This window comes from Crocodylus porosus, unplaced genomic scaffold, assembly GCF_001723895.1.
Source record: "Crocodylus porosus isolate Cpor-Errol unplaced genomic scaffold, CroPor_comp1, whole genome shotgun sequence".
In the NCBI taxonomy this organism is placed as follows: Eukaryota; Metazoa; Chordata; order Crocodylia; family Crocodylidae; genus Crocodylus; species Crocodylus porosus.
Genome location: NW_017728886.1, coordinates 157,498,037 through 157,521,995, shown reverse-complemented (window position 1 = coordinate 157,521,995; position 23,959 = coordinate 157,498,037). Strand labels below are relative to the sequence as shown.

Sequence of the window (23,959 nt, the reverse complement as noted above, 5' to 3'; positions counted from 1 at the left end):
CAGGCACCCTTCTGTCAAGAGCTGTGCATGGGAAGAACCACACATCTGCCCTCCCCTCCTCAATCCTCCTGCTTTAAACTAACCCTACTTTACCCCTTCCCCATTACTCACTCCCCTCCACCGCCCAGCTTCCCCCCCACCTTTAGAGCCCAGCTCTGAGCACGTGACACGAGACGAAGTGCGAGGTGAAAAAACCAACCGCGCTTGCGCAACTATACCCATGAAGGGGAGGTAGTTTGCGCATGCTCAGATAGCTGCACCTGGGGAAGGGGCGAGGCTAGTTTGCGCATGTTCGGGAGGCGGAGAAGCTGGCTGTAGGTGGGGCGAGGTGGTGCTCGCGGGGGGGTGGGGTTCGCTCCGCCCCGCCCCGCCCCGCCCCTCCCCTCGCTCGGTTCCCGAAGGCACTCGGCTGTTTCCGGCCCTCTCCGGCGCCGTCCGTACACCTTCCCCCCCGCCCCCAGTCTCCCGGGGCTGCGGTCTAGGCGCGGGGCCGGCGCGGCCGCAAGATGGCGGCGGGCGGCGCTGCTCAGGCGAGGCGGGGGCCGGGCGCGGCCTGACGACGAGGGGAGGAGGCAGGGGCGGCCGGGGCTGCCCCTTCACTGCCGTCGCTTCGCCCCGCCGCCCGGCATGGCCTGGCAGCCCCGGCCGCTGAGGCGCTGACCGCCCGCCTCGCCGCCGCCCGCCCAGCCATGGCGGACACCAAGGTGAAGGTGGCCGTCAGGGTCCGGCCCATGAACCGCCGAGGTGAGCACCACCCCCCCACAACCCGGGGGCCGGCCCGGAGGGAGCGCAGAGTCGTGTCCTCCCCCGACGGCCACGGGCCGCTTGCGTGCGCTCTGCGGGGTGGGGAGCCGTCGGGGGGGAGGCGCGTGTGCGCCCTGCTGGGCACGGGGTAAGGGGTGGAGAAGGGGGACAGGGAGTTTGGGGGTGCCCTCTGCTGTGCACGGGATGGGGGGAATGTGGAGAACCCGTGGGTGGGTGGGGGTGAGTGTGTGTGTGTGTGGGGAGTGGGGGTGAGTGAGTGGGTATGTCCCCTTCCGTGCAAGGGGTAAGGGGAGGATGTGGACAACCTGTGCGTCTGAGTGTCTGGGGGTTGTCCACTTCTCTGCGTAGGAGTAAGGAGAGGATGTGGAGAAAAGTGGGTGCGTTAATGGGCTTGTTCCTTTCTGTGCATGAGCAGAGGGAGAATGTGGAGGAGCTCCCCCCACGGCTCTGTGCGCATGTGTGCATGCCGATGTAGGTGTGTATGTCCCCTTTTGCATGGGAGTAAGGAGATGTGGAGAAGCTCTAGGCATGTGCATGTGTGCATATATTTGTGTGTGCAGGGGTGTCCCTGTCTGTGTATGGGAGTGAGGGGAGGATGTGAAGCCCTGGGGGATGTGCATGCATGCACATGTGTACGGGGGATGTCCCTTTCTGTGCACTGGGGTAAATGGAGGATGTGGAGAAGCCTGTGAATGTGCACATGTATGCATTTGTTGGGGTGTCTCCTGTGCATGAGAGCAGGGGAAGGATGTGGGAAGCCCTGTGTTAGGGGGAGGGTTGTCCCCTTTTGTGCATGGAGGTAAAAGGAAGATATGGAGAAGCCCTTGTGGTGTGTGTTGGGATTTGCAGGGGTGTGTGTGTGTGTGGTGTGTTTCCTCCTGTGCGTGGGGGCAGAGGGAGGATGCAGAGAAGCCCTGTGGAGTGTGGGTATGTGTGTGGTAGTCCCCCTCTGCACATGGGGAAGGGGGTGAATGTGGAGAACCCCTGGGAGTGGAGGGGAGGCAGGCTGTCTTTTGCAGGGTGACCACATAGAGCAGACAGGTTGGGGGGAAGCTGTGCTGTGCAGAGGAAGGGTGTGAAGAAGCCTGGGGGAAGAGGGTTGTGGTGAAACTTTGTGTGGGGCTGTCCCCCTCTGTGTAGGGGCAGAATATTGAGAAATCCTTGTGGAGAGAGTGTATCCCCCCTCTTGTGCATGGGGCCAGGTGGAGGTTTCTCAGGCAGTGGGTAAAATCCTTTATGTCCTGCTCTCTTCCAGAGCTGGACTTGAATACGAAGTGTATTGTGGAGATGGAAGGGAATCAGACTGTGCTGCATCCTCCGCCTTCCAACACCAAACAGGGAGAAAACAGGTAAAAACACAGAAGAGATTGCTTATCCAGGCCCATGTCTGATCTTGCCTAGCTTGGATGAAGCAGTGGGTTAGGACCTTGAATTGTTTGAGCGCTTTTGTTAAAGGAGCTGTAGTTTCTCAAATCACTCTGGGTCTCTTTTGGAGGCCATTGCGGCTGGCTAGAAAGGGGTCTGGTGCTCTTTTGCTCACAGCATCGTAAACTAGGGTTGTTCTAAATGGAATTACATCAGTGAGACATTGGAATTAGGCCCCAAGTTGCTGGTTCCAGGAACCCTCGGAGGAATTAGGAGCATTGGTATTACGTGTGTGGATGCAAGGGGATCACTTGTAGACTTTGCTGTTCAAAGTTGATTGTTTTGTTGACTATTAGATAAGGTAGATTATTGGTCAGTTATGACTGTTAGTAATAGTTTTGTCCCTTTCTGTCATAGGGACACTGTTAATGAGCTGATGTAACCTTCAGGTTTGATTTATGAAAGCAAAAGCATGCTTTGAATTTTGCAGATGCTAGGGATTGTTTTTTGTTTTTTTTAAAGATTGTGTTTACTAGGTTGCAACATAGTTGCATTTGAAATGTTGGAACTGCTGGCTCCCTTGTTAGTACTTCATAGAGCAGCACAGCATTAGAGGAGTGTGCTAAAGTAAATGGGAAAGTTGGCATTAGTTGTGAAGCCCCTATAAAGAGTACTTTTGGAAATGGTCCAAAATACCAGTGCACCAAACTAAAAATAGATTGGAACAGGAAAGACTTTTTTCCCCCCCCATTTTGGGGGTGTGGGGAAAAGTGGGGAAGTGAGAGGAAGAGTTTTATTGTGTGTTGATCTCTTCAATTACTTGTTGCTCCAAAAAATATTTTTAGTTAAGAGCAGAAATTTGGGTGCATATAAGTTATGGGTATTGTCTTGTAACTTTTGTCCCCCCCTATCCAATAGCTGTAGATACTTTTTCTTTTTTTGGCTTGGCTTTGAAATCTGTGTAAAGCAGTGGTCACCAAACTAGTTGATTATGATTGACTGGTAGATCCTGGAGCCTCTTCAAGTTGATCCTGGGCTGGGGGGCTGAGTGTGTTCACCTGCCTGCCCCCCCCCCAGCAGGTCAGTCAGTGGGGGAAGGAAGGAGCAGAGGCCTGGGGGCCACATGCAGTAGGGCTCAGGGTGCAAAGCCCAGCTGGCAGCTGCAGCCACTCCCACCATGCACAGATGGGGGGGAGGGGGACACATGCCCTGCCCCCAAATGCACACAACACTAGCAGCTACAGGTGGGGAGTGGGGAAGCCCTGCACAGCTGGGGCAGGAGATGGAGCCGCACTTTGCTGGAGGGGGGGAGAGGGCAGGGCACACGGCCCAGGAGAGCATGGGGTGTGTGGTGTGTGTCCCCAGATCTGCATGTGGGGCTAGGGCAGGCTGGGGCCAGTGCAGTCCTCAGGCCAGGCAGTTGCAGTGGCGGCACTAGGAGAGGGGCTGCTGGGGGCGTAGTGCTCCCCCCACCAACTCCCAGTGCCACTGTTAAGTGCAGTGCAGGCCAGGCCTGGTGGGAACAGCCTGGTGCAGCCTCCCTTCCCTGCCAAGGATATGGGGCTAGGGGGCATGGCAGAGGGCAGGCTGCAGCTGAAGACTGGAAGTGGGGGCAATCAAGGTCCCAGCCGTGAGAGAGGGAGTGGGGTAGGACTGGGGCCTCGATCTGCCCCACCCCCCCACAGCTCTTTCCCTTCCCGCCTTCTTTCCCCACAGACTTACCTGCTGGTTGGGTAGAGGGAGGGGGTAGCTCTTCAGTTCCTCTTGAATTCCAAAAATGATCTTAGACCTAAAAAGGAGAAGTAGTTAAGTCTGTTAGTCTAAAATCAGATGGAAGGCAGAATACAGATGCACCTTTATAGACTAAACCCAAGGTCGTTTACACATACATAGGAATTATTTGTGTTCCCTGCTTTGTAACCAAAATTTAGTGTACTTGTAGACCATATGTAGCATGACTGATTTTAATATTCAAAAAGTATTGAGTTTTTCTGTGCGTTTACTCACACTGATCCAAATGCAGGGTCAAGGCCATAATCACAATTATTTAACTGCATGTCATAAAGATCTCTTCCTGGCTCTTCAATAGACCATGTGTGACCTTGGTCAAGTCATATAACCGTGGTTCTCTATTTTTGTTCTCAGTCTTCAAAATGGGGAAAACATTGTGGTTCTTTGTTCAGGTGTATCCTGTTTAGAATGTCAGCTTTTTAGAGCAGGATCATTTCTTACTTGCTCTATTCAGTGTCTCTTATAATGGATACCTGATTTTATTTGGGCTCTGCTTTGATACTGATAAGATTTATGAGCTGTATTTAATGTGTGTGGCCTTAATAGAACTTTGAGATTTCCCTGGAGAGGAACAGTTATAAGAACACCTTTTTAAAAAATTGTGTTCTTTTTTTCTTTTTGTTCAGTGTGAAAGCATGAGATACGCAGATAACTTTACAATACCCAACTAAAATAAAAAATTTGGAATAGCTGTCCTGATAAAGAGAAAAGGCTCAGTGCTTTGAAGTGTCTGCTGGATACTAATATTTCCGTTTTTACAAAATTCTCGTCTGAATTTAACTAATTGGAAGTGACCTTGAATTATGTAACATGCAGTTGACCCCATAGTTAAGAAGAATTTTTGTCTGCTTAAAAAAACAAAGAGCCCCCCCCCCAATAAGTCAATGTCTTCTAAATCCAGAAGTTGTGAACAGCATAATTTGAAGTTTGGTGAGTCTTCTTGGTACTTAGTAGGACCTCTTAAATTTCCTGCCAATATTGATGTATCTGTTTTAATTAGTCTAATTTAAAGAGTCTAAATGGTTATGGTACTGGAGGAATTCTTCAATTTTGTGTATATATCCAAGTGTAATGTCTATCCTGCTTGTACTTGGATTAATGTCTCAGTAGGGATAAAGACATCAAATCAGTTTTGATTTTCCTTGTGTAGCTTGGTTTCATATTTCTCAGCTAGATTTTTCCTTTTAAAATAACAGTGCATTTGAAAACTTATTTTGCTTCTTTGACTGCATTTTTGATCTTATTTCTTTTTTAACCTTTTGGTGGGGTTTTTTTTCTGTTGCGTACAAATTTTAGTTCAACATAGCTTTTCCGTTGACTGTATGCGGAAAGCCTAAGGTGCTAATGGAAACCTGGTTCTGCTACCTTTATCTGTACTGAATAGTTCTTACTCTTAAGAGTATTCCCATAGACTTGAATAGAGCTATTAGCTACTCAGTATGAGTAAGCACAGCAGAACTGGGCTGGGACTAGATTAGCTCATTTTTATTTAATAAGTGCATGTGAGAGAAGAGAAAACAAACAATTAATATAACTTGCATTTTTTTCACTTTAAAAAAATGTAATTGTGCTATCATTCAGACTGGCAAATGTTATGCTGAAAAATTGTCTTTGTGGTTAAGTGAAGGCAAAAGTTAGTGCTTTGCTTCATAATGAGAACAAGTGGTTTCCAGCAAAAGTTGCAAGTCAGTTTTTGGCTTTAATAATTATTTCTTCTTAATAGAGTTTAAATTGAGAAATTATAGCAAAAAATGGATTTCTGAACCTTTGTGTCTTTATATAGTTTGCCCTCAGGTCACAAACTGGACTTCCAGTTTGTGGCCTGAACAGACTGTTTAATTTCATTTTAGACAGAACTGTCATGCATGATGGAACTTGTATCTAGAACGGTGGTTTTCAACCTCTTTTTGCTTGTGGACCCCTTTGGAAATTTCAAATGGAGGTGCAGACCCCTTTGAACTGTAGTGTGAGTATTCATGTGCTTTTGATCAGAGTCATCTTTTCAACCCTTACAGGTTGAAAAACAGTGGTCTCAAACAGTGGTTTCCAAACTTTTTTGATCACACACCCCTATCAGTAAAAAAATTTTTTGAGCACGCGCCCCCAATATATGTATATAAATAGAAATAGAAGTTCTAATATTTTCTTCCGGCACCTCAGTGGATCATCTTGTGCACCCCCTGGGGTGTGTGCACCCCACTTTGGAGACGACTGGTCTAGAAGACTGGCTTTTATAAAACAGTTTCAGATGATAAAATTCAAAGTTTTCAATATATATCTGTTTCATTATGATATATTTAATCTGTGACCCTTTTAAACTTCAGAAGTGGGTACTGCACATCAGTAAATATCATCCTCATTTTACAAGTGAGAAGAACAAGGAGTAGTTTTCACTTGCCTCAACTTATATAGTGAGAAACTGGCAGAGCAGTAATGAACATTCCCTAGTTCCAGGTCCCTTGTTCTAACTACCGGCCACATTGCCTTCTGTAACTTAATAAGCAAAGTATGTGACAGTTTAAGTTACTTTGATTAGTGTTAGAACTCTGCCGTTCTTTGAGGAACAGGCTAGAAACAGGCCTTTTTGCCCCACAAAAGTGTGATTTTTCTACTTTTAATTATGCACCTTATTAACTGAGAAACATCAAAACCTTGAAGAAATTACCAAGCTGCACTTCACTTTCATTGAGCTAGTAAGTACTTATTTGGTTTGGCATTTGAGTTGCATCAAACAGTTTAAAAAGAACAATTTTTATTAGTTAACATCAACCTCTTATGTTGGCCAGAGCTATTGCATGTTAATTGGATTTGTCTTTAATGGTAAACTGAACTAAATCTAAATTAAGTAACAGTAGGGCTTCTTCTGTAACCTTTTACTGGGAGCTATATTTTTCTGGGTGAGAGAAACCAGGAATACTTCCTGTATGTGCATAGATAGGTGTTTGGTTGTCTTTTCAGCTGGAAATCTGTTTCCTTCCACTTACTAGACTCCTCTGCACTAATAGGACATACTGAATTACAATATATGTTTTATTTTTAAATATGTATTGCTTTTCAGAGGTTAGGGAGATAAAAGCCTCATCTGTCACATTTTCATAAACATTTCCATGTTGTTTCCTGCAATAAATGGTGCCATATGAGATGGAACTAGTGAGTAATTGAAACTAGTTTAGGAATTGAATGGATGCTTCTAAGTATTTTTATTGAAATGTTTGTCTCTTTTTTTTTTTTTTTAAACCAGTTTTGGAAAGAAGTATAAAATACAAGTTTGCATTTAGGTCTCTGAGTCTGCTATAAAGTAAATTAGAAAGGACTTTTCTTGTACCTCCTTTGTACTTATGAGTGACTTTTAATTGTTAGTTAGAACAGATTTTACCACCTTTTTAAGAACATGAATTTGAGGGATTTTGAATAACCAAGTGCTGCTTGTTTATTGCAACGTGCAGGTTTCCCTTGCTATATGCTGTATATGCGGTCTTGGAAAAGGGCCCATAACTCTCACTTGCATAAAGGGAACCCACTTTATAATGTAACAAATAGGGATATGTTCCAAGACCTTGACTTACTGACCCCCAAGACTGTTTGGTACTCACCAACAGCAGACAGTACACACAAGTACAGGGTACTTTCATAATGGGGGTGGAAACTACAGAAACAAGTGTTGCAGACAACAAGCGAGGAGCACAGATCCACACGGGAGACTATATTTTGGTGCGCATTGCTCCCACAAGGCATCACATAAAGCAGCTGACTGACTGTGTGCTTCCACCACAGCAATCGCATGAGTGAATTTACCTAGCATATAACAAATTTTGGTATAAAAAGGGTCATCGCGTAAGAGTGAATTCACACATACAGAGCCCGCATAAAGCGAGGGAAACCTGTATAATCTGTTTTGATTTTTATTAAAGTATTTGTATCTTGACAAAAAATAAAGAAGAATCTAGAGTGGAGAGCTGAAATAGTACTTAAAAACTATTGCATTAAAGGATACAATTCTTGTACTTAAATTTAAGCTAAGTTAGCATTTGTCAGCAAGAAAATGAATGATAGTTGTGAATGGCTAAATTTAAATTTTATTATATGGGTTAGAAACTAGTGAAATTCTTCATAGGGTATCTTAAAAATGCATGTAGTGAAGATTATTGTTTCTATGAATAAGCCTCCTGCCCTCCCTTTTCCAAGTTTGAGCTACTTGTTATCTATTCAAGAACAAATCCTGCAAATCTTACTTTTAAAGTGGCTCTTCTTAACTTCTGAGGCACAAGTTGATGTTTTCCTAGACAGGAAGCATTTGGTAGCATTTTAATTTATAGATTCATTCAGATCAGATATGTGGAGAGTTAGCAGTCATCTCATTTCACTTGACAGTCCCTTCAGACAAGGTTCAATTGAAAGGTGAGACTGTTGCCACACTCACCAACTCCCAAGAGCAGTGACTTCCTTCTCCTCCTCTTTATCTCCTCCAATGCTGCAAACAGTGGTAAATCAAAACAAAAACTACAAGCTCCACTACAAATGCTATCTACCAAAGTCAATTCAGAATCATGATTTTCCCCCTACCTCCTTTTGGCAGAAGGACAGAGTTGCTATTGTTTATAGAAGAAACTATTTTTCTTCTTAAAATGCTACTATCTAGGAAAATTTTACAAACACACACACATGTTGAATCTGCACTTTGCTGCAGAAGATTAAGTTCATTTTTTAATTTTTTATAACCTTTTGTCATCTTCATCATCTTCATGGTTTATGTATTATTGCCTGTTTCAACTTTAAAACCTTTGAGACCATCATTTCCATCTGCTTGCTTCTCTTGTAGACTGTAACAATCTGGCCTCCAGAATAAGAGATTTAATTTATATAGAATAGATTTCTTCAATTAAAAAATAACTAGGGGTACACTGATAGAGATTTTTGGGGCCGATACCGATAGCTGATTTTTAAGGAGGCGCATAGGCCCATACCAGTCCAATTTCCAATACCCGCATGGAGACCTGCACGCAGCTGGTAAGTCTGGTGTGGTGGGAGGGGGGAGGGAGAAGAGAAGGGGTGTTGGTGGGGGGGGAGGGCAGATCGAGGCCCCTGCAGTGAGGAAGGAGTGGGGCAGGGGCTGGGGCAAATGCTGCCCAGCCAGGGTAGGTGCAGGACAGAGCCGCAGCTTGTCTGTGGGGTGCAGGGATGTGGGGGGTAGCTCCCACCGCTTCATGCCACTCATCTGGGAGGGCATGAGTGGGGGGGGTGTATGCCCCCAGATCTGTGCAGAGTGCGGTAGGCTGGGGCTGGGGCTTCACCAAACTCTCCCAGGCTGGGCTTGTGCTAGATGGCAGAGTGCTTAGTGTGGTGGGGTGGGCTATGGTGAATTTTGTGGTGGCTGCAGTCTGAACCCAGCCCACCCAGCCAGGAAGAGTTTGGCGCAGCCCTAGCTTGCCCTGTGCAGATCCAGGGGCACATGCCCCTCCCTCCCATGCCTTTTTGGGCAAGTGGTGGGAGCAGTGGCAGGAGCCACTGGAGGAGTAATGCACAGCAACGGGAGTCACCCCCCAGACAAGCTGTGGCTCCATCCCGTGCCTGCTGTGGCTGGGCAGTGCTTTCCCCATCCCTAGCCTCAGCCCCAGCCCTGCTCCTCCCTCACCTCAGGGGCCTTGATCTTCCCCTGCATGCCTGTTTCTTCCCCTTTTCTCCTTCCATTACACCAGCCTTACCACCTGGAGGCAGCTCTCCAAGCTGCCAGGCGGTGCTCCTTGCTGCTTGTGCTGTGCTGTGGCTGCGTGCATGCCCAAGCCATTTATCAGCCAAATTATTGGCCTGATACGGTCTATTTCCAATACAGACATTTTTCTTTATAGTGGTGCCGATCTGATATGGAGCCAATGTATTGGTGCACATCTAACAATAATAACTCTGTCCTTCTGCCAAGGTGGGAATCATGATTCTGAAATGACTTTGGTAGATAGCATTTGTAGTGGAGCTTGTGGTTTTTTGTTCTGTTTTCCACTGTTAGCACCACTGAAGGAGAGAAGGAGGATGAGTAGGTCACTGTTCATGGGAGTTGGTGAGTGTGGCAACAGTCTCACTTGTTAATTGAACCTTGTCTGAAGGGAGTGTCAAGTGAAATGAGATGACTGCTAACTGTCCACATATCTGAATGAATTATCAACCAGAAACTTGGATACCTGGGCTCTAAATATCACCAATGTGAGGTAGTGGATAGAATAACAGCAGGCAGCAGCCATTGCTCATCTATCTAGGAAACTGTAAAAGACCTCTCTCAAATTGGTTTCCTGTTACACATTGGTGTTCAGGTTGTAAGTTACTGGCTTTAAGTCCCTTTCAAGAAGAGGTGCAGTTGCAGAATGTGGGGTTGGAAGTGGTAGTCCAGAGCCATTTCAGTAACATTTGACTTTGTTACATTTCTGATAGGAAACTAGGTGCTGTTCCAGAAAAGTACTGTTCTCGAATTCCACATAATTAAAAATCCTTGAGTTTCAATTTATTGGCATTTGGCAGCATGGTTTCTGAGGTGGTCAGAAGCAGGGTAAATGGAACAATTATTCTGTGAGCAAATTTATAAAATACAAATAGCTGTATGTACCTTGTGCTTGCATCTTTAAATGGCACTACTGGAGCAAGCTGGCACTAGAAGCTTTTGAAATTGTGGGCAGGCTTCACTGTGTAATTCTAGACTGGCAACATTTCAGAACAAGTGAAGATGAGGCATTTGAGGAAACAAAACTGATCTTGGTATTGCCTTGAATGGCAGTCCTTGGCTTTTATAACCTTCCTTTACATGACCACAGTCATTTGAATGTTCTTGGGTGAAAATTAATGTGAGAAGTTGAACTTACAAACATTTAGCTTGCACATTTATTTTGAAATATTAGATGCCTCCACACCATGTGAAGTCCAGTAGTTCTGTTAAAAAAGATTAGCAAGCCTTTAGGTGTGGTTCATTTCAATGGCTGGTATGACTGAGTGTGCTTGCATCTACCTGTTATCCCAAGCTACCTTTTTATTAGTTTTTTTTAAATTAAAGGCTTTTTAAAATTTCAACATGTACTTACCGAAATAAGTTTAGCAAGAATACGGATCTCAGTCTTAAAACAGAATTTTCCTTTTGTTGAGGAAAGTGAGACTGAAGGATAACTCAAGGATATCAGTAGTGTAGGTTATTAGTGGCAAAGTGGTTTTCTGTCTAGTCCCAGTTCTTCAGTGTGAAGTGCATGGGCAGAAAATCCAGTTAATCAATGAGATGCCACGTGTCTTTTTTTTTTTTTTAAATCTAGAATCGACACCAGAATTTAACATTAACATGAATACTTGCTGTTGTTCAATACAGCAAGATAAAAATACAGTTTTTCTTTTCCAGGTTTGCTGATCTATTTTCACCATCATCATTATCATCATTAAGATTATGGTCTTCTTTTTCAAATATTCTACTTCAGTGGTAGCGGAAATGTTTGATTGTATAGTTTCAGCCTCATGCAAGTTAGGTGAGGAATATTTGTTACATGCACGAATGATTTTCATGGTCAGTAAAAACTAATCCAGTGCAATAGTTGTACTCCTTTGTGTTGGTATCTCTGTCATCAACTCCTTTGCTTTTAAAATAAGTCTTTTGGCTAAACTCATATTAGTACTTATTTTCTAAATCCAAGTATGCATTTTTGTTAAAGATCACTGTTTCTTCCCTTAATTTGTGGGAGGTGCTGGATTGATTGATACCAGAAACCTGGGTCTATTATTTGGCCACATGTTGGTGCAAGTTGTCAGTAAAGTTAACCTCATTGACTGCCTTACCTATGTCCCTTGTGTGGAAAGACTCACTTTTTTTAAAGAAGAGAAATATGGAGAGAGTAATTCTGTATTTCTCTTATGTGGCTCTTGGCCTTTGGGTCTGTTAATGGAAGCAGTTCATGCCAAAGCATGAAAAGCTATTTTCAGGAGGAATGCTTTTAGTTGCACAAGTGAATATTTTCCCCAATCATATCATTCCATTTGCTTTGTATATTGATATATGTTACAGGATTCAAAATGATGCAAAAGCTCTGCAGCAAGTATGAAATTGCAAAATAGTTGCATTCATTCAGTAACTTGTGACAGACTGAAGTAAGGCTTTGTAACAATCTCTTCACCTGGAAGTCGACATGAACTGAACCTAGACCGTAGCACCAAAGTGCATGTCTCAACTGTTAACTGATAGATAATACTGTTATTTAGCACCAGTACTAATCTTCTAATCCCTACGTATAAGGGGACTAAACATGAACGCAACTTATTTATTCATTGCCCTCAACTACTTACTGTCATGAAGTTTGTCTTGAGTGAGGCCTACAGGACTTCAGCATTTCCTATGTAAAACTGGTAACTATTCTTCCATGAATTGTTAGTGGATACTGAATTTGAGAGTGCTGGCATCAAAATCATAGGCCTCTGTTATTTTAATGAGTTGGCAATGAATTGTTGAGCTAAGGAGTAAGTGGTTGCTGGCAAACAGCTTAAAAACTGAGTATATAGGAATGGATTAGAGCAGGGGTGTCAAGCCTTTTTGCATGTGGGGCCGGATCATGAACTTTTTATCACCCAGTGGGCTGGCGAGCCATATTCAGAGACCTCACAGGAAGCGGTATCACATCAGAAAGTGATGGCACGTGAACTTTGACACCAGTGAAGTTGCAGGAAGTGACGATGGAATGGGTCTGGAAATGTAGTTTAAAATCCTAAATAAAAACAATATAAAAGCAAGAATGAAATAATACCAAACACCTGACTAAAATAAACACTTTCGCTTCTACATACTTCTCAATGAATGAAAGAAGCATAATGCAAATCATCGACAGATCAAATGTGGAAGAGATATCAGCCAGAGTGGAAACTAATCAAAGCAACAAAATACGGGCATTTTTGAGAATAATCTTCAAGAAGATTTACTTTTATTGCATTAATAACGTGTTAGTAACTCATCTTTAACAAGTAGTAACAAGTTCAACCCCCAAATCCTCACAAATAGAAACAGGAGCAAACACAATCCAAATGCTGGACAATATTTTTACAAAGATTTTTACCTGCTGGTTAGGGGGGAGAAGTGTAGCTGCCTCCCTCCCACATGCCCTTGCCCTGCTTCTTGTGAACAGTAGTGAGCAGACAGCAGCACCACCAGCTGGGCTGATGATACAAAGAATTTCCAGTGCTACTGTGGCTATTTTTTTTTATTCCTCCTGACAATGAGCAGGGGGGTTTTGGGATGTGAATCTCCCCCTCACCTCCCAAGCCTGCCCGGAGGACACGGGGGCATGTGCCAGCAGGTAAATCAGGTGGCAGGGAGCTCCCTCGCTGGTGGCTGGGGAAGGGGAGAGGGGGGAAGCACGCTGCGGGTGAGGAATCGGGTATGGCAGAGCTGGTGGGGAGAGAAAACTCCTGGCTGCTGCTGCCGCCACTTCCTTATTACGCGGTGGTTGCTCATTCTGGGAATCAGGTGACAAGAGCTGGCAGCAGCCTTCTGTCCCAGCCCAGATGCTTGCTCCTTCCTTGCCATTCCCGCCACCCCCAACGTGGCAAAGCTGGGCATGGCCACAGCTGCACCCAGGCACAGAGCGGGCAGGGCAGGGAGAGCCACTGCCACGCACAGGAGCCACAGTCTGGGCTTGTCTTCCCGGCTGCAGCCTCCCTGGGATGCGCTGGAAAGGCGCCTTCCACTCTTCTGCCACCCGCTGCACGGCCCCCTGCTCACACCTCGGCCCTGCATGCCTCCACCTGCTTTCAAGGAAGTTGTTTGGGCACCAGGCAGTGCATGTGTGCCTGGGCCCCGCTGTGGGGCACTGCCCACTGCAGGCTGCATGTGAGAATCTTGTTTCTTCCCCAGCCCTGGGGAAAGGACAAGGGGTGGGAAAGAAAGTAAACGGTGTTTACTTTCGTTTCCCATTGCAGCACCTCAGCCCTCAGAAAACGGCTTGGCAGGCCGCATGTTGGATAAGCCAGGATTAGAGCATAGGTATCACTCACCCTGCCCCACAGGCTGGATGGTGAGGTTGGGGCTGGTCAGCAAGCCACTTTCCTGAATGATATGAAGCCTGGTTTACATTGAAGAGTTTGTTGGCATAAGCTTGTATTTACCCATAAACAAATTTTAGTGTACAACCGACAACGTTGAGTTTTTGTGTTGACTAAGCTTACCCTACTCTTGGAGCGATGCAAGTCCTCAACTAATATATGTACATAATAGAGACACTGGTTGGATTGGCTCAAGAAGCCCTTAAATGTATATCCCACATGGCTCAGTAATAACTGTTTTGGCCAGAGTTCTGGAGCTCTGTTGCTCCAGGGTCTAGTTGAATTGAAACCTGTTTTTTTATTTTTTTGCCTCTCCCAAATTCCCAGGTGTTTTTTAGAAGTGCCTTCCCCCCTCGTGCCAGCTTGCATGCATGAATAGATGCAAATTGCTTCATCCAGTGGGTTTCATTTCCTTTGCTCCCCTAGCTGTACACGCCACAGGCAGCTCCCCACCCCTGCCTCAGCCCTGGCACAATCTGTGGGCAAGGCAAGAGCCCCCAAGGGGACACTTGCCTTCCTGTACACTAATGCCAGGAGCCTGGGCAACAAGCAGGAGGAGCTCGTCCTCCTGCTCAGTGCAAAGAATTATGACGTCATTGGGATAACGGAGACCTGGTGGGACTCCACCCATGACTGGACCACGGGTATAGAGGGCTATACCCTGTACAGGAGGGATCGTGTTGACAAAAGGGGCGGGTGTAGCTCTCTATGTGAAGGAAAGCTACATGTCCCTGCAAGCTGATGTTGACGACCGGCATGGACGACTTCCCCCCCAACATTCCCTCTTCCCCTGTGGTGTAAGAAGGTTTCCTTCTTTGCTGGGGGCACAGCTTGGACACTCCAGCCCCCTGTATGAGGAAAAGGTGGAGGGATAGCAAACCCCTGGGTGAGCTGGGCAGTGGTGAAGAATGCAGCAAGCTTGCCACAAGAAGTGTTCTTGGAACAAAACATTTGGACCTGCACCACTTACTTGTCCTCAATACGATAAGCTTTAATGCTATACTAATCAGGGACCCCCTGTTATCACTGCACTCACTTTGTGCAAACCTAATGATGGATAATGAAAAGAATGAGGAAAATGATGCCAAAGGATTTTCCTTCTCTTGATAGTCCTAGATATGGCCACATTTTTGGCTCTTCTTTCGTGATGGGAAGCTTTCCCTTCCTGTTCTATGACTTGTTGTCATTGGTGGCACCATCCCTGTTGCAGGCAGCTAACAGGGCAGTCTTAGGCTTGCTTTCTCTGATTTCACTTGGAATCTGACTCAGTTGAACCACAAGCAACTGAAATGATTTTTGGTCAACTTTTTGTCCTTGGTTCACACCTCAGAACACTCACCTGAAGATAGTCTGGCCTTTATTTCTAGCGTCCATTAAACTTTAACTCTTTGTTAAAGAAGTCCTTTCGTTTGGCTATGGCTGTAAATTTAATGAACATCCTCAGCTGGAATTTCTTTTGAGAAGCAGTGTGAACATCTGCAGAGAAATAATATGGGTGAAAAAAGCAAGAGGCACTCTAGAGATGACCTGTTTGCAGCCTGTGCAGTGCACCAACGCAGCTGAGGAAGAATGTGAATAAAAATTCTGTGAACAGTGCAGAAAATGCACCATATTAATTAATTGAAAAGACAGTATAGCTGTGTATCAAGTCATATAGTTGAATTGCTCTTTTCAGACAGTCATCTGCCAAACAAGCATCTTGCTGACTTATCATTATGCTCCTGATGAGCGAGTGACTGTTCATGTTTAGCAATTGGTCTGTGTTCACTTGTCACCTTAATAACAATATTTCTTCAGCTTGGGGCACATGTAGCACAATATTTAACCTTTGCAGACATGCCATTATTCACATTGCATAGTTTCATGAGTAGGGAAGTAGAGGGTAAGTTGGGTTCCCCCAAAATGACTATTGGCACATCGACAGCACTGTTTTAAACAAGGCAGTTGGGAGAAAAATGTCCGTGTTCGCAAACCCTGGAAGAGTGCTGTGTTGCTAAAGACGTGAGTGTCTGTACCTTTCCTCATTACCCACCATTTAATGCCTGTGACATGCCTCTGTGATCCATTAGTGCTCTTATGGCGCTGGAAGAGTAACTTCTGATTAATGTGCTTCCAGACAAGGGAGGGGGACAGAGTGGCACGTGTGTCTCTACCTCTCCAAAGTTAAGGAAGTCTACTGCTTACTCGCACATTGCCCATGTTGTAGCCAATTGTAGGATGACATAGTTAATACCTTTGCACTTCTCTATCACCATGACCACTCTGGATTTTTCTGATCCCAAACCAATTCCACACCAACTGGTAAACCTGTTGCAAGTTGCCATGTTGTTGTTGCCCATTCGTTGACTGTCAAAGCAGGTTACATGCTTAAGTTTGAGTAGTGGAAGACAGGAGCAAGTTTACTGCACAGTTTTGGAAGTGTGACTTCATTTGAAACTCGTACAGCTTCTGGCAGTCATTCCTGACCTCCATCACAGTGTGACCTCATCACTTGCTAGTTTACTGCAAGTGATGTCTTTGGAAACAAAATTGGAGTTGTTGGATCGAAAGATGGGAACTTTCATAAATGTAATTTTTAATAATGGGCTTATATCCTAAGAGTTTAGAAACTTGTGTTTTAACCAATAATGACACACTTTTGTGCACAGTTGAAATGTGAGAATAGCATTTTAGTTATAATCTCAACTACTTTGGCAAGCATTGCTTTGTACTTGCTATTGTATGTGTGGGTGTAAGTGAAAGAACTATTTTTTCCAACTGTACCAGGAGATGTGCCCATATGCTAGCATCAGCATGTACATGTATTAATCCTTTAAAATGATACTGAGTTAACTGATTTGTGTTTAAATGCATTAAATAACAGAAATACTTTACTTTTCCAAAAGCAGCAAAATTCAGTGACTGAATAAAGTGAATGGAAAACATTTATAGCTGAAAGACTGTAAATTTACAACTGAGTCTGACCTTTTGTAAAACAGGCTGAGGGATTTCACCTGCTGAATTTAAAAGTGCTGTATGTTATGCTTTCAAAATTGTTCTTCTGTTTGGGGAGAATGTGACTTCATACTGTTTTTTGGCCTGCAATTTTGGGAAAGTCTTCTTGTTTTAATAAAATAGTAAAAGCGAGAGGGCTGTAGCAACTATAGGTTATAATCTCTTTTACATTGCATGGGTTGTATACCTGCATAATGCAGTGTGAGTTCTCATTTGTTACCCTATTAGGTACGTTCTAACAAACTCTGCTAGTCTATAGATTGGTTTAAATGCATAAACAGCTTCAAATGCATTGCACCTTTCAGCTCTCTTGTCTACTGTGTAATTTAATTGTACTCTGGTTAACTGAATACTAACTGTAACTGCATCTGCCTGTTTTGTAGCCAGTTTTACTCCATTTAAGGGCTTCAGAAAGGGTGAAGAAGCAGCAGCTGTTAAAAGGCATCTGTAAGAAGCCTTGAAAATTACAGAAGCTAGTAAGTTTTATGGCTGTTCTCTTCCCTTGGGACTGAAAAAGGCTATGTATTCACTCCCAAACTGAATGTGAATAGCTCTGTCTGTACTGTGGTGTCAGTGACTCTGGAAATAACCAGCTTCTTTCATTTTCAGGGCTTTCTAACAGCCCCCAGACTGATTGATTGTTAAAAGCCTTGAACATGAGGGGAGCTAGTTAGTTTCAGAGTTGCTAATACCGCATCACCAGGGATCCTGGTTTTCTCTGATAAAAATCACAAATGATCTCATAACCTGCCCCCCCCATCCCATGATTAAAATTAACCTTCCCCCAGCCCTGCAGAAGGGGGCCCCAGGTGCCAGGGCTACAGGGCCAGGGACCCAGGTCCACAACCCCCCTGCCCCTGACATAAGGCAGCAGCTGCTGCAGTGGAGTAGAGCACAGAGCTGACTCCCTCCCCCCCCTCCCCCCCAGTTGCCTGCTTACTGCAGGCTCAGGCTGGCTCCCCACAGCTGTATGCTCTCCTGGGGCACAGGGGGGACCCGTGCCCCACAGATGTGTGCATGGGGCAGGGCGGGTGTGCACTGCAGGCTCTGGTTCCCGCCCTGCTGCCTTCCCCTGGGGCCTTTACAGCCCCGGGGTGAAACCTGGCGCTTTAAAGCAGAGTGCGGCTGTGCAGGAAAGCTGCTTGCAGTATGAGCTCTTGGCGACTCGTCTCCTGTGCATGTGGTAGCGGTGAGGGCCACTACCCCCTGCTGCCCCTGAATGCTTAGGGGACATGTTGCAGTGTGGAGCTCGCAGCAGCAGACGACTTTCCTGCACAGCTAGTGTTCTTCCTTGCAGTGCTGGCTCTTACCCACTGGGCTGCAGAAACCCTGGGGGAGGGTAGTGGAGCCCAAGCCTGCAGTAGGGAGCCCATCCCACCCCTGCCCTGCATACAGATCTAGGGGCCATGGGTCCCCCTTGCTCCCCCTGGGTGTAGACTGGGGTGAGGAGCTGTTCCCTGCTCCACCCCGTGGACAAGTTGCCTATGGCCCTGTCCCACTCCTTGCTAGGGCCCCGTAGCTGTGTATTACAGCCCCGGGCCCCAAGCCTGAAATACTGCATGGCTGGGCTGCAGCCCCAGCCCTGCCCAACACAGTCCCTCCCTATGGGGGTCTGAATCCCTCCCCTTCCCCCCACTTACCTGTGGGAGCTGCTCTTCAGGCTCCCTGCGGCTATGTACATGTACATGGTGCCCCCTGCCTGACCACTCTCCTCCCACTTCCTCCCAGCCCCCTGCAGGCTGGAGCTCTGGAAGCCTACAGAGGCCTCACTGCAAAATTCACGGGTTTCTCTTCTACACTGATAAACCCACGTTTCATTCCAGTAAGGGGGGGAGTCCACGTTTTACTCTGTTTTTCTGTGGGAAATGAAAAACCCGGATCCCCTCCACATCACTGAGGCTCTTGTAAACAATGCTGACGCAGCATTAGACTTTAAATATCTGGTTGCAAGTGTATTATTTTCACTTCCTATTGACTATTTACCAATCAGAGAATTACCTTAATTCATATGTTGTAAAATAAGTTACTGTATAATTACAAGGATAGAGGACTCCTTTTAGATTCCCATTTTTTCTGTAAGTACTGATTCCAGATGGGTGTTTAAGAGCATATTAAAGTAAGACTGCTTTTGATCTTGGCCACATGGAATTTTCTAACCAAGCTAGTTTCAGACCCTGTATGTCAGTTTGGCAAGTACAAGTTAGCTTTACTAAGAGAACTCCAACCTGGCTTGTCTTAATGTGTCATCCCTCAGGGAGAAGGAGGCTTTAAGCCTTTTTACAAGTTTTTGCAATTTTGAGAACAGAGTTTCAACACTCCTTAATAAACCTGTATCTTACCCTGTCCTGACTCCTCTAAGTCAGTGGAGGCCCACCACACAATTTGTCTCTTTTTCCTCATCTACCTTTGGGCTCAGTAAACCAGAGATGAATGCAAGGCCTGTCTAGAACTTGAAATGAGATGTCATGAAATGTTGTTTATGTTGCCATTAGCTTCAAATTCCCTGGTTTACCTTGCACAAATACCTCCCACTTAACTTTATTCCTACCATCTGGCTGAATCATTCTGTTAAGAAAACTGCATTTACATATAGATTAAGGATTCTCGATGCATGCTATTTGTTTTCAGTGTTGTTCTATTTTAGACAGAAAGGCAAGGTGGCACCTTGGAGACGTAACTCTTCAGAAATTCAAAAGCTTTCACAGGCAACAGCTTACTTCTTTAGATGCTTTGAAACGTCATCAGCTGCTATGATAAAGTAGACTGTTATCTTCAAAAGCTTATACGTTTCTGAATGAGTCATTCACTAGGTACCCCCCAACACTGGCTTCTGCCAGACCTCAGATTAACATGGGTAAGGTTTATGCCAGTGTTTTGAGAGCATTAAAAGATCCCAAAACACCTACTGTATTTAATTTTAATGAAAAAATATAACGTTACTGTTTGATTCACCCTAAGCATTTCAGCATTGGGTTAATAACCAGGAGAAACAAAGCAAAACTGACTAGTAATAAATTAATTTGCTGAGTCTTTTTTCTGTTGTTCAAAAGAAGCAAAAAAAAAAAGAAAGAAAAATGGCATAAGCCATGAAAAGTTAGCTGGGTTTTTAATTCATTTTAATTAATACCCATTTTTGGCTGGTAAAAGAGTTTTTTTTTTTTTTTTTAGTAATGGGCATTAAAAAGTATTCCATAGACTTAGCCAGAGAGTGTCTTTAAGCCTTGAAATATATAGGTTACATAATAATACGATCTGCTTTTGAAGAGTTTTAGTAAATAAAACTTTAATCTTACACCCCTTTAAAAAGACTTGTTCATCTTTTGTATAGTCATCAAAACATACCATTTAGGTGGTCTTCGTCTTCTGTGGGAAGCCATGGGTGTAGTCCAGTTAAACTCTGTAAATTCTGCAGGTGCTGGGAAATAGCAGGATTAAGAACTTGGGGATGAAACTTCTGCATAGATCTCAGTTACATGTGCAGCTGTTAAAATCGTTTTTATGGTAGTGTATAAGTATGGTTACTCGGGAAGAAAGGAAAAATCACAAACTAAAACGAATACATCTCACTGGAATTCCTCACACTCTTCTCAAAGCATAACTAACCAAAATATTTTATGATGTAATACATTTTTCTGCTTTATCAGTTAGTCCTTTTCTTGGTTATTGGTAAATAATCAAAGTACAGAAACTTGGGTTACCCTGGATTTTTCTCAGAGAAGAAAAGTGGTCACATGTACTTAATATTCTTTTTTCTGTCTTAATATACAAACAGATTATAAGGTAGTTTCTTATGACAGTTTGTTGGAAGCTTTTTGAATGACCAAATTCCTTTTATCTACTATTTTTAATTTATTTGACATTGATTAATTAATAGACACAGTGTTAAGTGGATGGACCTGAGAATTAATATAAAATTAAACTGCTTACACTAACTGCTAAGAAATAAAATGATCGAGGAGCTTTTAGTTAAAGCAAGAGGAAGCTCCAAGCCTACAGGTGGCTTGTAATTTATATACATTTTCTTTAGACCAGAGGTGCAACTGTAGCTCATGTAGGCTTACTTGCACAAGTGTTAAGACTATTTGGCTTGTGTACACATAGCAGAACAGCTGTAGCAGCGTTGGGTTCAGTGCAGCCTGCAAAACTTGCCTGGAAAAATGGGTAAGCATTTGGCTGGGTAGCCCATGCCACCCTCCAAGCCACTGCTGTCAGTCCCTGAGTTAGGTAGTTCAAAGCTTGCTAGTGTGTGTTCTGTAGCTTTGGATCATGGTGTAGACATACTGGTCCCTGGCAGATGTTAATACAGTTACAAGTATGATCAGAGGCATTTTATGCCTGATCCCCAAAATCGTGTTCTGCCATGCGTGATATGATTCCCAGTTCCTTTGGTCCTAATCACATGATTTACAGTGCAGGGAGCACAGAATCAGGACATGGTCCCTAATGCCAGGTTCCTCACCATCCGACAAATTGAAAGGCAAGCTGTACAGCTTGACATGGAGGAACCAGCTCCATGTTCTCTTTTCTTAAGCTTCCCAAGCACTGTGAGCCTGACATTGGGGAGAGACAGTCCCCAGTTTCAGGGTCTTGAGACCCAAGACTTTTAAAAGGCTTAGTGCAGCCCAACATCATCTTTATCCTTTGAACATTGCCAGCTCCCTGCAGAATGGCATGTTCAGCAGGTGCACATGCTGCATGTGTTGCTCCTGGACGTCTGCCTGCCATATGTTCAAAATTGAGTGCAATACAAACCAGCCGCAAAGACATTGTACAGTAAATGTCATGATATTTTATTATGTCTCGAATATCTTGCACGTGTGGCATGTTGCCATTTGTAATGTGGTTAACCTATTAATTGTATGATTAATATAACATCTGCCAGGGGCTGCTTTGAAATTTACTTCAGGACCTTCCCTGTGATTGTACTGTTTTGTCTTTCCTCTTTTGCCTTTCTATCTCTTGGCCTTCCACCACATTCTTTCTTGTTTTTTATGATGCTATTTAAAACCTGTTATATCTCTAAAATTGGTAGCATGGGAAAATGAAAAGAAGATATCAAATACTGCTGGCAGCAGTGAGTGCTACTCTGCTGGGGACTCTGAAATGACAACTTGGGCACTTTGATTTGAAAGTAGTGAAGTTGTTGTGCATTCAGTACAGGAGCATTTATATACTGCATGTGGTTTGACTGCTATTTTCTGAAGATCTAGCTCTATCTGACTGTCTTGCAAGCAGTGCATCCCGTGCATTTTCTGACGCTTTCTTTCTTTTCCCCAAGTTCTCATGTGTGCACCTTTTAAAATTTTACTACTACTGGGAAACCTTTCAGGGCTGTCAGCCCATTTCACTGTAAGATAATTGTGCTTTCTCTGCTGGGTGCCCTGTTGTGTTCCTTTCAAATTAGTCTTCTAATGCAGTAGATAAAAACATAAATATTTAGTTAACAAATGTACACCTGTGTACGATGGTATTGGGCAAGAATATCAATTTTTCTAAGAGGAAGCAAAAAGCTAACTTTTATTAAATGAAAAAACAGTCAGTTGGGATTGCAAAAAAATCTATTATTTCCATATAAGCAGAGTATGATTTCTTGTTTTGCTGTGAAGAGACCAAAACAGGCAGCTTCAGTGCTTACACTCAGTGAATACAGTAAATCCTGCATGAATAGAATTGAAATACATTTCTTTTTTTAGTAGGCAGGACCAGAATCATACTGCTTTTAAATTTTTTTTTCAGTTAAAGATAATAGATTAAATAAAACCCCTTCATTTATAAAACTGTATAGGGTAATTTTAATTTAAAAAATAATATAGCTTATGCTATAGACCTTAAATAATTTGTGTTAATTTCTGCTACCATTTGAAAACTAATTGGCCATTTCTTCATAATATTTCACATTTTACTATTCAAGTATTGTGCTTGGGTTTGCAGTATGCAGGAAGTGAATGACACTGCTTTTGGAAACAGGTATTTTGAACACATTTTGCTGTGCTGTTCTATGCATACAAGGACTTAAATGTGGCACAGCAGTTGCATGTCTGGCTTGCGTTACTGTGCATTGAAGTACATCTTGTCAGTGAGACTATGCAGGACAAAGGTGGATGAGAGGCACAAGGCTGAGTTTTGGGACTCTTTTTTTTTGTACTGACCCAAATTTGGAGTGTTATCAGCTAGGTAGGTTATTTTAACATATTTGGGGTTTATTCAATATGGATTGAAGTCAGTGAGTCATTTAGTGACTTCTGTGGACTTTAAATGGAGCCCCACATGCTTACAGTGGTCACACATCAAAGTATTATGAAAAATGTTATTGTTTTTAGTTATGCATAGGGAATATATCCCAAGCAGGCAAACTCTTGCAGCGTTATAAGACTTCTTAAATTCGGTCCCTGTTCACATCAAGACATTACATAAAGTCATTTATTTATGTCCAAGTAAAATAAGGAAGCATCTAGGGTCAAATGTATTGGAAAATTCTAAGTGGAAATGCGTTATACTATAAATCAGTGATGCTCAAGGTTTTAATTACATTCTGTATATGAAAAAATATAATTGTATTATAATTCTCCAGGTATACAGTCTAATTATTGGAGAGTTGTCTTAAATTCATCCCCTTCCCACTGCTACAGCAGGGGCTGCAGGGCAGTCAGGTGGCTCTCCTGCTCACGTCTTCCTCCTGCACCCTTCAGCCCCTAGCTTCCCATAATTTCTACCCCTTCCCCTCTTCCCACCACCTCTACCTCTTCCCCACACTCACAATCTCTGTCCTTTTTCCCCTGCTCCCTGCAGTCTCTGCCTCTTTGCTTCCCTTCCCTTCCTATCAGATGCTGTTCCCACAGCTTAGCATCCCACAGCCCTTGCCTGGCCATGCAGCAGTGGTGCTGCTGATTGGTGGGGTAGGGGACAGAGTTTCCATGTGCTCTGTGCCTGAGAGGGAATCCAAATTGAGCTGGAGCCAAGCTGCACTTAACAGTATGGGGGTGGGGGGAGGAAAGGG

General features: G+C 44.0%; 1 protein-coding gene across 4 annotated transcripts in view; it reads left to right on the top strand.

Annotated features, from left to right (window-relative positions):
• Nucleotides 1–475: 475 nt before the first annotated feature.
• Nucleotides 476–23,959, top strand: part of KIF13A (kinesin family member 13A) — a 196,184-nt gene continuing 172,700 nt past the window's right edge. For all 4 annotated transcript variants that reach the window (XM_019543831.1, XM_019543816.1, XM_019543823.1 and 1 more), the window contains exons 1-2: nt 476–744; nt 2,021–2,114. In XM_019543831.1, coding sequence (XP_019399376.1) covers nt 690–744; nt 2,021–2,114 — 149 coding nt within the window. In that variant the 5' untranslated portion in view covers nt 476–689. The remainder of the gene's footprint in view (nt 745–2,020; nt 2,115–23,959) is intronic.